The sequence below is a fragment of the Ambystoma mexicanum genome, chromosome 2p (assembly GCF_040938575.1).
Source record: "Ambystoma mexicanum isolate Mex_15411 chromosome 2p, UKY_AmexF1_1, whole genome shotgun sequence".
NCBI classification, from domain to species: Eukaryota; Metazoa; Chordata; class Amphibia; order Caudata; family Ambystomatidae; genus Ambystoma; species Ambystoma mexicanum.
In genome coordinates, this window is record NC_090923.1 from 1,434,705,406 (window position 1) to 1,434,719,920 (window position 14,515).

The 14,515-nt window shown below is 46.0% G+C and overlaps 1 protein-coding gene across 6 annotated transcripts in view; it reads right to left on the reverse strand.

The window, feature by feature from the left end:
- Positions 1–14,515, reverse strand: part of LOC138567588 (autophagy-related protein 9A-like) — a 446,942-nt gene that overhangs the window by 217,951 nt on the left and 214,476 nt on the right. For all 6 annotated transcript variants that reach the window (XM_069645965.1, XM_069645964.1, XM_069645966.1 and 3 more), the window contains one exon: positions 11,107–11,248. In XM_069645965.1, coding sequence (XP_069502066.1) covers positions 11,107–11,248 — 142 coding nt within the window. The remainder of the gene's footprint in view (positions 1–11,106; positions 11,249–14,515) is intronic.

The window sequence follows — 14,515 nt, forward strand, 5'->3', positions numbered from 1 at the left end:
GACAGGGATGATAAGCTGGTCAACGGCTAGAAAGGTATTTTCTGCCCTGAGCATGGCTCTCAAGTCTGCAAACGCCACTTTCGCCCTAGCAACATTTACTTTCACCCTATGGGACTGTGCAACAATGGCGGCTGATCAGATTCCCAAAGGGGAAGAAAGGCGGCTTCCTGAATATTGTAGGAGACGGTAAGCAGTCTATGTGTGAGTCTCTTCAATCAGGAGTGGACTCAGCTGATGGCGTCAGCAGAGCCATATCGGCAAGCACTGTAATGCGCATGATTTGCGTGACTGAGGAAGTCAGGTTTTGCACCGGACGTGCACTCTAGGCTCCTCAGCATGCTCTTTGACGGCACTCAGCTGCTTGGCAGCAAAGCCGACTAAAACCTGGAGAAGCTGCAGACCTCGAAGGTGGCAGCCAAATCCCTTTGTGACACTTTCAGACAGCCACAACCATCTCAACCCAGTGGACCATCTTGAAGAGGTAGGTCATTTGGCTTCTACTCCTCAGTTGGAAGAGCAAGAGGACTTGCAGGTCAAAGGGGCCAAAGAAGATCCCCTTGTGGCGGACGAGGGAGAGATTCAAAGTCTGATCAAGCAACGGCTACCTTACCAACAGCCGTTTCTTCAACCGCCTCAAAACCTCTCTGAGGCCTTGGCCCACAAGACCCCAATGGGAGGCAGACTCTCACAGCATATGAAAGAATAGCGAGGTATTATTTCAGACGCGTGGCCTTAGAAGCAGTAGCACAGGGTTACTACCTTCCATTTCAAAAAGGCCTCAGGATCATCCACTGGGGAGCCACTCGTCCAAAGTGCCGGATCTGTTCCTTTTGCAGGACATTTTGAGCCTGCTAGAGAAAGGTGCTATAGAACCAGTGCCCGTGACGGAGAGTAACAAAGGGTGGTACTCTGCCCATTGTCTACTCGAAGGAAAGAGGAGAGACCCATCTTGGACTTGAGATGCATGAACAAGTTCCTCAGGAAGGACAAGTTCAAGATCGTCACCCTTTCTCAGATCCTTCAGGCCCTCCAGCTCCAGGATTGGATGGTGTCATTGGACCTTCAGGATGCCAACTTCCATGTGCCTAGCCAAGCCATTACAAGCACAGAAAGTACCCGAGGTTCGCCGTTGGTGGTTCACATTATCAGTTTCAAGTTCTGGCATTCAGACTGACCTCCGCCCCAAGGGTTTTCACCAAGTTGATGGCGATGGTGGCAGTGTGTCTCAGGAGAGGGGGGATTAACATCTACCCCTACCTGGATGATTGGCTGATCAGGGCTCGTTTCCCTCGAACAGGCCCTGGAACATTTCAGCATAACCTGTCACTCTCACCACAGACTTGGCTTCTCCCACAATTTCAAGAAGTCCCACATGATGCCATCTCAAAGTCTCCAATTCATCGGAGTGGTCCTGGATGCATCCTTGGGAAAAGCCTCGCCACCCAAGGTGAAGGTTCAACATATTCTGCAGATGGTCAAATTACAGAGTGTCCAGCGTCTGCAGGCCTTTGACTTTTTGAGGTTGCTCGGCCTTATGGCATCCTGCATTTTTCTGGTACCAGAGGCTTGCCTCAAAATGAGCTCTCCGGACACAGTGGTCAAGATGTCAGATCTGCTTCGAGTTCTAAGCAGGGTAGCACAGAATCTCCTGAAGTGGGCCTGCGAGATAAATATTCTGAACGGAGAACTGATTTGACAACCGTGGCTGGAGATAACAGTAGTTACGGACGCCTCACTCACAGGATGGGGAGCCCATGCCAACAATCTGACAATCAGCGGTTTTTGGTCTCCATCAGAGTCCAAACTACACATTAATCTTTTGGAGCCGAGGACAAACAGACTTGCGCTGAAGGTCTTTCTGCCCCCTGTACGTGGAAACAAGGTCCTGAATTACGGACAACACAGTGACCATGTACAACCTCAACAAAAAAGGAGGCGTAGGTTCACTACCACTGTGCAGAGAGGTAATGCCGCTCTGGTTCGGGGCAATTCGAGAAGGAATCGCCCTATCACCAGTTCACTAAGCCGGAGAGGAGACCACAGCGAAGGATGCTCAGGAGCAGACAGAGCACAGTCTTCTATGAGTGGGAACTAGCTCAGGAAGTCCTTCAAGAGATATTCACCCTTTGGGGAACCCCTCAAGTGGATCTGTTCGCGATAAGTGTCAACCAGAAGTGTGAACTGTTCTGCTCCAGGGTATTTTCCCCAAGAGGAGCTCTAGGAGATGTGTTCATAGTGGCCTGGGAGTTTCCACTCCTGCATGCGTTTCCTCCAGTACCCGGCATTCCTCACGTGATCAGGAGGTTGAGAAAGTTTGGGAAACTGATGATCCCAATTGCTCCGGATTGGGCCAGGAGGATGCAGTACCCGGACCTTCTGGACATGTCCATCTGTCCTCCAATTCGTCTTCCACAAAGAGAGGACCTTCTCTCGTGAGAGACGAGTCAGGTTCTCCATCCAGAGGTCAAGACATTCAACCTTCACGCATGGCTTCCGAGAGGTTGAGATATAAGGATTGGGACCTCCCGGATGAAGCAATGGAGATTTTGCTTTTGGCCAGAATGCCAGCAACAAAGTCCTTGTCCCGTCGCCGTTGGAAGACATTCTGCAGCTGGTGAATGGAAAAGAATGTGGATGCTTTTCACCGCAATACACCTATGGTGTTGTCCTTTTTGTTACACTTGGCAAATCTGAGGCTCCAGAGTGGAACAATAAAATCGTTATTTGCCAGTGCTTTCAATCTTCAAGCACATATCTGAGGAGGTATCTTATTTTAAGATGCCGTTAATCATTCAATCCCTTAAAAGGGATCACTAATGTGTTCCCTCCTACACCTTTCCAAGTGCCGGTTAGGGATCTCAATCTTGTGTTGAAATTTCTAACGGTATGATATGATATTTTATTTATAGTGCGCCCATACACAGGTGTTTCAAGGCGCAACAAGGCAAGGGAGGAACAAGACAACGATCTTACTAGGCCCAGTGATATTGAGATCACGCAAGTGTAGGGGAGGGGGAAGCGCAAGGGGCAGGGGAGGAGTGGAAGGTGCAGAGCACAGGATCAAACAACAAAGTAGTGCAGCCGGCAGGTGGCAAGTGCAAGAATTAAGCGCAGACAACATGAGTCAATAAGTGAAAGTAAGGGGACTGTAGGGTTGCAGATACAGACCTAAGTGCAAGGGTTGCCAGGCGGAAGATGGGGGTATCCAGCTGAGAGGGCAGAGACCTGGGCCCGAATTCAGAGGGATTCAATGTGTACTCACATTGAGCCACTCCATTCATGACCATTAAGGCTACTAACATTTAAAAACATTCTGTTAGTTGCACGGACATCGGGACCCGGGAGGATAGCTCAGCGGCAACATGCTTGCCTTGGAAGCAAGAAGACACGAAGCAACACAGGTTCGATCCCCGGTTCCGTGCTTCGAAACCTCTGGGTATTAAGCGCGTTATAAATAACCTATCATATCACGCAGGGTGAGTTATCTAATAAGCTTCCATTTACTATTTTTCATAAAGACATGGTTGTCCTTAGGGTTGAACCACCTTCTTTGCCAAACATTTTATATGATTTTCATGTATCCCAGAAAATTGTACTACCAACATTTTATCTGCCTCCTCATCCCAGCAAGGAAGAGGAAAGACTACATAGGCTCGATCCCAGAAGGGCTTTGAGCTTTTATATCTCATGGATGGTGAAAAGATATGACAGCATGACCAGCTTTTCCATGGGTACACTGGACACAAACCGGGGCTTCCAGTTACAAAACAAACCTTGTCCAGATGGAGAATTCTTGCTATTACAGAATCCAACAGAGTGACTGGAAAAGATCCCCCTGAAGGCCTGAGCGCTCATCCCACAAGGGGCCGGGCAACATCTTCTGCTCGTATTCCTCATCGCCCCTCCCAACCTACCCCACTGTAGAATTTCCAGGCATTACATTTTACGCTCTTTCAGAGTTGGGTACTGGATCATCTTTCTGTTGGCCATGGCTGGGACTGACTGATGCTGGTATTCTACAAGAGGAAGGCGTAAAAACAGAACTGAAGCCAACGGGCGCTGCGCATGCTATATATACACGGACGATGACGTTGACCTTGGGATGGAAGCTGTCGAGGGACATCAAGTCGACTGCATTGATGCACAGAGCCCTATGGCGAAAATATTTTCCAAAGCAGCTGAAGCTGAAAGGATATCTATCAAAAGATGAGGAATATGTGGGAGAAACATCCAGTCGAAAGAACGTTGTGAGGGGTAAGAAACTTGTTCTTTTCTTAGTGTACTGAGGAACAATGCTATGTGATGCCACTTCCTGTTTTGTAAAGGTGTGAAAGGTCATGTGCCATCACTTCCTGTGATGTCACTTCGGGCAGGGTCGAATGACTTCACTTCCTGTGATGTCATCAGAGTTCAAGGGTCATGTGATGTCACTTCCACTACCCCTAGCATTTTGGTGAAATGATGTCCCTGCTGGCTGGGGCATGGGGCACTACCATAGGGCCTAGTTTCCAAGTCTGCAAAGTAAGGACAGCTCCAGGGATACAGACCCCCTGCTCACCATTTCCAAAATCAGTCACAGGGTATTTATAGAGCACCAGCAGGCTTTCTTTACTTTTATGTGGTTGCTTCTTGGTTCAGATGTTTTCGTTGGCTAGATTCTGGGATCAGATATTATAAACCTCTGGCCATTGGTTGCCTTACTTGACTCCAGAAGTATATAAACAGGCAATGCACACCAGGCAAGAAATTATGATTCCCCTTTGTGTATGGGAGCCCCAAAAAGATAGCCAACAGGAATTTCTTACAACCCTGCCAAGGTATTTTTTCAGACTGGCGTTATAACCTACCAGCCACCACCTGGGTTTAAGTCTACTACATGCTCTGTTCTGCTTGGCTTTCACAAGGATCCCAACTTGCATCTAGATTAGAACCTACTACACGCTCTGAATATGTGTCTACTCCTAATAAGTCTCTGCCCAGGCTCTTGGCTTGAGCCCCAGCAAGTTTGCAATCAGTTCTTTTGTCTTCCATAGGATTTTGCCCTTGCCAGGAAATGGGCTGCAGCTCCCAGCAGGCTTTTAGCAACACGCCTCCCAGATTTGTATATACTGCCCAGCAACTGGCTTGCCATCATCCTCTTTGCCTTTTCACCTATACCAACTCTCCACTCTTCTCCCTAATTCCCCTAAGCACATCTTTGTATTCCTACTTTCATATTGGTTAAGACCACAGAAGTGTCTCAATAAATCCTGGAATCGGTTAGGTTTTTCTCACATTAGTCCCACGTCTCATTCTTTCAATGCCTCATAATTCTAAGTCCTCCTCATGCGTTTCCTTTCAATGTTTATTAGTCTTGTGCAGTGTGGCGTTTCCCGATTTCTGTTTTGTTAATTGCACAAATGGTAGGATCATGCAGGTTGGGGCTCAAGGCAGTTAGACAGCGCCATAATGGCAGCCCCAGAACTCTACTGTGGTGCTCACTTTACCTTCAGGTTGAACAGACTCTGTTTTCCCTCACTCGTGCAGTCTGAGAACCTGCCATTATTCCTTTGTTATTCTGCTGGTTGTGGGCATGAGAAGAGGATAGTGAGTGGGTACACAAACTGCGTACCCACACTCTGGTTTTCGCCCAGCACAAACCAGCTTGCAAGCCTCTGCTCTTCAGCACATTTTCATTTACCATGAACAACCTATATCTGTTACTGAAGCCCCCAACCTCCTGCGATTCCCCTGAACAAACACGTGGTTCCCCCAGGTGGGTCTCTTACAATACTAAGGAACTTTTGCAGAACAGATTGAATAGGGGAATAGAGTCCCTGGGGGATCCCTCATACTGCCTCTGGGGGCTGCGTTGCGAAGTTGGTGACTTCCCCATGCCCCACAAGCCTCCTCAATCTCCTGGTTATTCTTGATGGGTGACTGTCACACCATTTTGTGAATTCCCAATATCCCGGTTTTACAGACAAATTATGACCCTCTAGTAAATATTTAAACCTATAAAGTACCAATGCAATAGTCGGGATGTGTGTGTAACATAATATATATACACATGTTAAAGCCATTAAGAACAAGAATGCAAATTACTTAATAGCGCTTCATTTTGCTGAGTACTATAATGGCGACAGCAACGTATTAAAATGGGATGGATTATGTTGAATATAAACAAATCCTCAAAGAGGGAATAGGGAGCTAACTCTGAGAAGATCAGAAACCAGACAAATTCTTAGATTTGATTGCAAAACCCCTTCCAGCCTTCATAAAAGAGGGCCATCATGTTCTCCTGTCATAACAAACATACATGGGTATCTACTTCTAAAGCGTTTGCCTTGCATAATGATTTTATTACATATAATGTATGGTATGGATTAGACGGGGATTATGAATTGTATAGTTGATCATTTGGATGCTTTCCTGCCCTTCATAGAACCAAATTTGTAATTATCCATTTACATGTATATACAACAGATTACCTAATTTCGTCCCCCTTAGTAAAGTCAATTTCTGCACTAATGTTGTTAAAGATGCATTTGGCGTGTGTAGTGTTGTTTATTATCTGTCATGTGTACTGTTCACACTATTGCTATACTGAGATCTACACTCAGTGAGCATCCATTTTTACAATTATTTTTTTACACTCGTCTTTCAATCTATCACTACATTGGTTTATAGTTCGAAATAGTTTTTTAAGTCATGGCTCGAACAACTTAGTTTTAAGTGTTATTTACCTTAGATAAGTACATCCGCAATCGCCACATTCTCGTTTCATTGCTTGAATAAAATCATTAGAAAAATATGGCAAACCAGCTTTGCACTAAAGCAGGAGATACTTTTTTGATCATTTATTATGCACATAGTAACTTTGTAACCCCCCTTTTGCCAGTGTGGGGGTGATTCAGGGACCAGGCGCTGCCCGAGATAGTGCATTATGGGCCCAACACACTATGGGGAGCATCCCATTGTCACCGTCACCTGACAGGGACAGTCCTAAAATAAATTTTTATGGACCCATTTTGCAACCCATAAATTATGAAGCCCATTAAGGGGGACCCAAAATCCCAGAGAGATAAAAACTGTAATTCAGGGATAGTCTGTTTCTCACACAATATACTTTGAAGGGGTTTTTCTCCTACTGTTGCAACACAGAAGACCGGTCACTTCAGAACTGCAGAGATGCTCTCCAAAGTTCGAATAACAGCTCGCCATAAAGTGCTTCTGTTCACAGTTTTCCAACCGCAGATTTGCCTATACAATTATGCAAATTATCTATCCTATTGTGTCCAGCAGTGTGTTTCCTCACCGAGGATACAAGTATCCAAGGGTCTGCAATCCAGCATTCTGTGCACATCCAGAAGAGTTATGAGATTACCAGGGGGTTTAACCAGCAGTTGGTTCACACACTGGGAAGCGGGGACTCTAGGTCCTCCCAAGCAGTGCTGGGTAGTAACAGGAAGGGGAGAAAGGGGGAGGTGATTCCAAGATGGCAGGCAGGATAGGTACGGGCTTAGCCCGGCCCTCTATTTCCAAATGAACCTGGAAAGGCAGCCAATCTGTGCTTGTCTAAACTTTTAGAACACAGACCCAGATCATCACAGGCGATTTAGGGGTGGCGGAGGGGGCTGGGGGTGGCGTTATCCACAGGCCTATAAAATCCAGAGTCTCCAGTCAGGTTGGGTTGCTGAAGTTTGAAAGTGGTTGGCGAGCTGAAAGAACTGAAAAGAGCAGAATCTATAGAGAGGCCCTGGCTCGAGAGATAGAGGATTAGAGTGAGTGAAGAAGCTGGTAAGAGGGCGAGAATGAGAAGAAAGTGGTATTGAGGCTTGGGGATGACACATCAGTAGTAGGATGTGGCATTAAGGCGGCTGAGGTGAAATTAAGTAGTAGTGATATAAGTAGTATTAAGTGAGAGGTAACATCAGGAAGCACAAGGTGTATTACATTGGAGATGGTCATATCAGGAGTGAGAAGATATGCTAAGGAGGATGTGGCTACGTCAGGAGGTGAAAGTCACACTATGAAGGGGCTGGTAAGATAAAGAGGTACAAGATATATTGAGGAAGAAGTGGTAATATTAGGCAGTGAAGAATGTACTGGAATCTAGAAGAAGGAGGTTGTAACATCAGATGTTGAAGGAGATACAGAGGTTGAGGAGCCTGAATTTCCTAATATTTAGGAGGTTGAGGTAGCTGCTGTTCCAGTTTTGAAGGTGAAAGTAGAGAAGATGTGAGAAGGGTCATAGATGATGGTGAGGTTTCTAGCTGAAGAAGAGTTGGGGGGCGGGGGGAGTCTTCAGGTGGGAACTGGATAGGCAGAGGAAGAGATATGAGAGAGAGTTTGGCAGGAAAAAAAAAAAGAGCACATCTGTTTTGGTAGAGTTAAACATCAGAGATTGCAGAGCCATTCAATATTTATTGGCAGAGAGACTGTTTGAAATTTTGATAGAGATATCATAGGAGAATTCAGGAAAAGAGAATACAGGAAAAGAGAAGATGATTTGGGTGTCATCCGCAAAGAGTTGGTATGAGAACCCAAAGGAGGAGATTAGTGCCACGAGCATACGCATAGAGTGTAAAGAGGAGCTGAACCAAGACAGAGCCTTGTGGAACACCACAGTCGGAGGAGTGAGTTGAGAGGTGTTGCTGCTCCTGGAGACAGAGAATTGGCAAGGTAGGATTGAATCCAGGCAAGGGCTCATTCACGAATCCCAAGAAGAAAGAGAATATTAAGGAGATCAGAGTGATGGACAGTGCCAAAGGCAGCAGACAGGTCAAGAAGAATTAGGATAGAGGATAAGTTGGAGTGCTTAGAGGCCATGAAGTTGGACACATTCATGGGAGCAGTTTCTGTGGAGTGAAAGAAGCAGAAACCTGCTTGTAGTGGGGGTCTTGAAGGTTGTGGGTGTCTAAGAAAAGAATGCAACCTTTTTGAGCACTAGTGCGGGAGGAGAGACACAGGGCAAAAGTTATCTGTTAAATTCGGGTTAGCCCCCTGCTTTTTTAGAAGAGGGATGACTGTGGCTGTTTTGAAAACAGAGGGAAAGCAAGCAAAGTCTAAGGACAGGTTGAAGAGTTCAGCTAGGTGAGAGGCCACTAAAGGGGCAATAGGCTTGACTAGCTGAGAGGCAAAAGGGTCTGATGGGGCATGAGGGGTTAGCCTTCATCAGTAGAGATAGCACTTAGTCAGTATTAGTGTGACTAAAGTGGGAGATTAAGACAGAGGATGGTGGTAGAGTAGGCGGAGTGTAACATGTAGGAAGAGGGAGTGTGAGGAGCGTCAGAAGAGAGTCGCTAATTTTGGACATTTTTGCAGCAAAGTATTCAGCTAGGTCATTAGCTGTGACAGTGGAGTTGATAGACTTAGGAGGAGTCTGTTTAGGGTGCCTTGTAGTCGGCAAGGATGGTTGAAGTGAGAGTGAAGGGTTAGATAGATATCCCCTTTTGCTCTAACAAGAGTGGAATTAAGAGTTCAGGGCAGCGAGGTAAAGTTGCAGGTCCTCATGCAAGTGGGTATGCTTCCATTTGCACAGCAGCCCATGCGTGTCCCTGAAGAGAGTGAATGTGAAGACCCATGGTTGAAGATCGCTAGTCTTTGTAGTGAAAGTAAGCAGTGGGAAGTGCAAGGAGAATTAATCATACAGTAGGGACTTGAAGCTGGAGAAGGCAGCTTTAGTGGAAGCGGCATCAGGTATGAAGGAGGAAATAGAACTGTAGGTTGGAGAGAAAGAGGGAATGGCAGAAGGTTTAAATGTCATTTTAGTAATAGGTGAAGCAAGTCGTGCGGAAAGGTCAAAGGGTAGAAAGGAGATTGTGGTGTAAACAACTGAGTGATCAGATATGGATGGCGTAACAGAATTATTAGTGGATGATTGAGAGGTGGAGCTGAATAAGAGATCAAAACAGTTATCCCCTGTGTGGGTAGGTAGGTTATGGATAGAGTGGAGAGCGTGGCCACCAAGAAAAAACTGAGGTTCAGATTTCTGAGAAGAGAATGAGGTGATATTTAGTGGAAAGAGAATCAAGGAGTTGCCCAAGATCATCAAAGAATGGTCCAGTGGGGCCAGGAGAGCGACAGATGGAGATGATGTGAACAGAGTAAGGCAGAGCAATAGCAGAGATGGTAAATTAAAAAAAGATAGGAGAGGACGTGGCATTGGAGATTTGTGAGGCATTGAGGCGGGAAGAGAGTAGGTGTCGGACACCTCCACCTCTGCCAGTCAGTCGAGGAGAGTGAATGAAGGATAGTTTGTAGTCGTGAAGGGCCGCCAGAGTGGCAGTGTCAGATGGAGAAATCCAGGTTTCAGTGATAGCAAGAAGGTCTAGTGGAGGAGAGTTCTGAGTGAAAGTAGTCTGTGATAAAGGACGTTTTTTTGCTTAGAGATTGGAAGAGTGTCATGTTCAGTTGAGCAGGTAAGGATGACGAGTCTCAAAGGAAGAGAGGCGAGGTAGATAGGTGTTCGAGGAGGGATGGTTAGCTTGTCTGCTTTGTTTGTTGGAAGGAGGAGAGAGACGGACTAGTGGGAGTTTCGAGTTGCGAGTGTTCGAATAGGGAAGGAGGAAGTTGTAGCGTGATTGGAGAAAGCATAGGGAGAGGTGAGTAGGAGAAACAGCAGGAGTTATAGGTGAGTAGCACATTGTGTAGAGACAGAACAGTAATTATGAAGCTAGGGGTACTCACAAGTGTAGGTGTATGCAAATAGTTGATTTAGGGGCATGCTGGAGTTAGATTTGAATGTTGTGTGCTGTATGCAAGGCATTCTTGAGGGAAACGGGGGCTAACAGGGAATACAGAATGAAATAAAGGATATAGTAGAAATCCTTATTTCGGTCTTACGTTTACTCTGGACGCCCGGGCAAATGGACGCCCTAAGGACAGTGCTGATATACCCAAAGTAACCCATGAGTAACTTTGTCAGAGGTCACCGGGGCAGTCCCTAGATTGATCCTGGATTCTTCTTTTGGATCTCCCCACATGCAATTGTAAAGACTCACCCAGAGACTCCATAGCAGACCTAATCATAGAAGGGATCTTAAGGGCATTATCCCATTGTCAAGCAGGCCTACATACAGCGGATTCTTTAGGCCTCATCTGCCCCTCATCTGGTCTACTCACAGACGGTATCTTCAAAGCTCGGATGTAGAAGCTGCGGATCTCCCAGTAGCTGAGCAGGTTACAGAACATCTTCACCAGACGGTAGAGCCAGAAGACAGCAGCCATGGCCAACAGAAAGATGATCCAGCTATCATCTTGGATTCTGAAAGACAGAAAGGGTGCTATAGTGAGGAGGGGAGACTGAGTAGGCTAATGAGAAGAGTGAATGCACTTGAGTAGCGAAAAGAGACAGCACAGATGAATAAGCTACAGAAAACACAGGTAAGCAGTCCAACAAAGACCACAAATTAAGAGGGAGATGCAAAGTGCAGGTCAAATAGGGCAAATATGTAGAGACAGCGTAGTTGTGTAAGTAAGGAACGTGGAAGTGCCTCAGGTTAAAAATACTTTCCAATCAAAAGAGAGCAAATTCCCGTTAGTTTAGAGACTATAGTCATTCTTTGCATCCCTCTCAATAAATCCCAGTTATAGTCCCCTCCAGCTCACCCACAATGCTCTTTGTATGACTGCATGTCCCTTTTGTTTAGTATATGGCTTTGCAAATATACCAAACCTGTTTTTTCACATCCTTTAAATAGTGTAAGGTTCTGGGGACCGTTGACTCATTCCTTAACTTGCAGGAGTTTACACAGTACACTTTATTAAGCCTCAACGAAGGCCACTTTGGGCTCTGCCAGTGTGATCATTGCATGGGGTTTGCAAAGACACTGAAGGCCATCACTGCATCCTCAACGCAAGATCCAGTCAATTCTTGTATATTCTCTCAAAACTACAGGCTGACTGGCAAAGCATTAGAAATGTAGATCTGCCAACATGTGTGCTTCCCAAATCTAAAACCTCTGATTGGATTTGGTATGAGATTCTAAAATGTCTGAAGAGAGAGTGTTAAATGACTGTTATACTGATCAGCACTGAAGCCTCAACCACTTCTGTCATTTCCTGGATTAACACCATTGACAGAGCCAACCAGAGGCATATTGCAAGGTTACTTTGTTATCTGTGTACATGGTGATGCCATCCTGTGGTTTTCTTTGTTTGAAGACACTTAAACATCCCAATTCTGCAGTTTTAACCAGTAGGAAATGTCCATATGTCAAAATTCATGCGAGTATTTTGGCCACAGTATATTCGTTTTCTCTTTCAAGACTTATTTATTGTTGGACTTTATAGCAGAGGTTGTTATTGTAACCAAATGACAAAGCTGGTTTCAAAGCTCTGACAACTGTAGTTTCATCACTTTGAAATCGCAATTTTTATAGAGTGATTAATCCCAGATTCCCTCTGCTTCCAAGTGCTGTGATAATTGCTGTTATGCTCCAATACAATGGTACATGTTTTCAACCTTGGAAGGATGAAGGGACAGGCCAGCCTTCTGTATTTAAAACATGCTAAGTGCAGGCTCAGTGGTGAGTGTTAAACATGTGATCTATCCACCCAGTAATGCGAGACATTTCTTGTGCTTTTGCCATTTTCCTGCATCCTTTATGTATTTACATTGTTCTCTTATTAAAGTGCCCCCACTGCTGAGAGACATGTAAGATTTCATTTGAAAAAGTAGCCTGAACTAGAACACAGGTAGAAGAGTCCAGCTACCAGTTAGCTCAACAACAACAATTTCAGAAGGCATCTGCCGGCCTAGTCGAAGTCCTAAATGAGATGCACTCACTAAATCCTTCAGAAACGTCACCAGCTCACAACTCGAGCAAAAGCCAAATTCAAAAATGTTCTGCTGACACTACATATGTCTGGTTGGTATGCCACTTCAACCTCGCCACTTGCCCTGGCTCCCCCACAATAACCTCCAAAAATGTCAAATAAAACAAAACAAATAAAATAAAAATCACACCCTACTCACTCCCTTGTTCCTATACACCTCTTCAAAATACTGGTAAAATGGGTGGGGGTTATTTCTTGGTGCAAGCCCACATTCTTTGGGGAAGCCAACCACCTACACATCAGTAACCTTCCCTCTAGCCTCTAGTCTCCTTTACGGACAGCCCTAAATAAATCACCTCTTCATCTCATCATCCACTATACCCACCTTACCTTCTTGCATTCTAAGTAATATAACCTAGTTGTAGGCTTAACTTACACGATTATGCTCATTTTGCAAGAGTTCTTGAACCACACATGAGATCAAAATTGATCCCTCTGTTTCTATTTTAGTCTGGTCTACGCATGCAGGAATGAGAATAAACTAAAAATGCCTCGAGAAAACGGTTGTAGTGCATGACAGAGAAGCTACTTAAAAGTCTCCAACATTTGCTTTGCTTTATTCAGCCCTGTAGTCTTTCAATGTTTTGCCTTGCTGGGCATAGCCCGATGCCTCCCGCTTCGCCTGTTTTTCCTGCAGCTATGTTTTCGGATGTTCAGCATGGCCACTTAAAAATGTCTGACGTCCCTGCCATGGCCCAAGCCTCCGAAGTGCCTAGGCTACATGGCCCGCCCCCGACTACCAGGGATTGGTCACGCCAGCAATTTGAAGATGTCGTCCCAGGGAGCCGGCAAGAGACGTTGGCCCCCCTACAAAGGCTCACAACTAAGGTCCGTGTTTATACCCCCTGTCTGAACCTGGCAGGGCGTGACGGCTGTGATGCCGTACACCGTGCCCTTCGTTCCATCTTCCAAAAACATTTCCATTGCAGAGTCCCTGCTTGCGCACTCTATAATGGCACCCGACTACCAAGGTAAGAGGAGCACATACATAGCGCACTTTCTTGTCATTGCCATATGCCCATCTATGTGCAGCACCTGTTTCCCGCTGATCTACTTTCCTCGCTGCCTTCTCACCAGTAGCCACTTGCCAGCGCTGCTTTCTGTCCCTCCCGCCCAATAAACCCGCTGGGTTCAGCTCACCTCATCACTTTACCACTGTTCTCACATGCTCCACTGTGGCACGCTATAGTTCTGGTCCAGCCCCCATCGTGGCGTACTATCAGCCTCACGCGCACTCACCCTCACCACCCCCCCTCACTATACACCATCTCTCCCACACCCAGAAACAGTCCCACCTCCACTAACCTTGCAACACTTGTGCCCAACCTGTCTCACATAGTCCCAACTCCCCCACCTCAACTACATGTGGGTATCATGGGTAGTAAAACCCTAGAACCACACCTTCCCGTTTTCTCTCAGATAACCTCCACACATTCCCACAGCAAACTGGCTCTCACCAATGGGAAAGAAATGGACACCCTAAGCAATACTCACTCGTAGCACCGCACCCACACTCTGAGCTCCAATCCTTGCAAAGTCACCCTGACTAAGCCCCCTCTCAAACATCTCAAGTACCTCAATACTGAGCCTACCCACAGACTTCAGAAATGACTTCTCAGAAAAATCAACTGCTCATGCAACCTTAGAAGGCAACTGCCCCACACCGCCCTAAGCCTGGACGACAAATGTAATG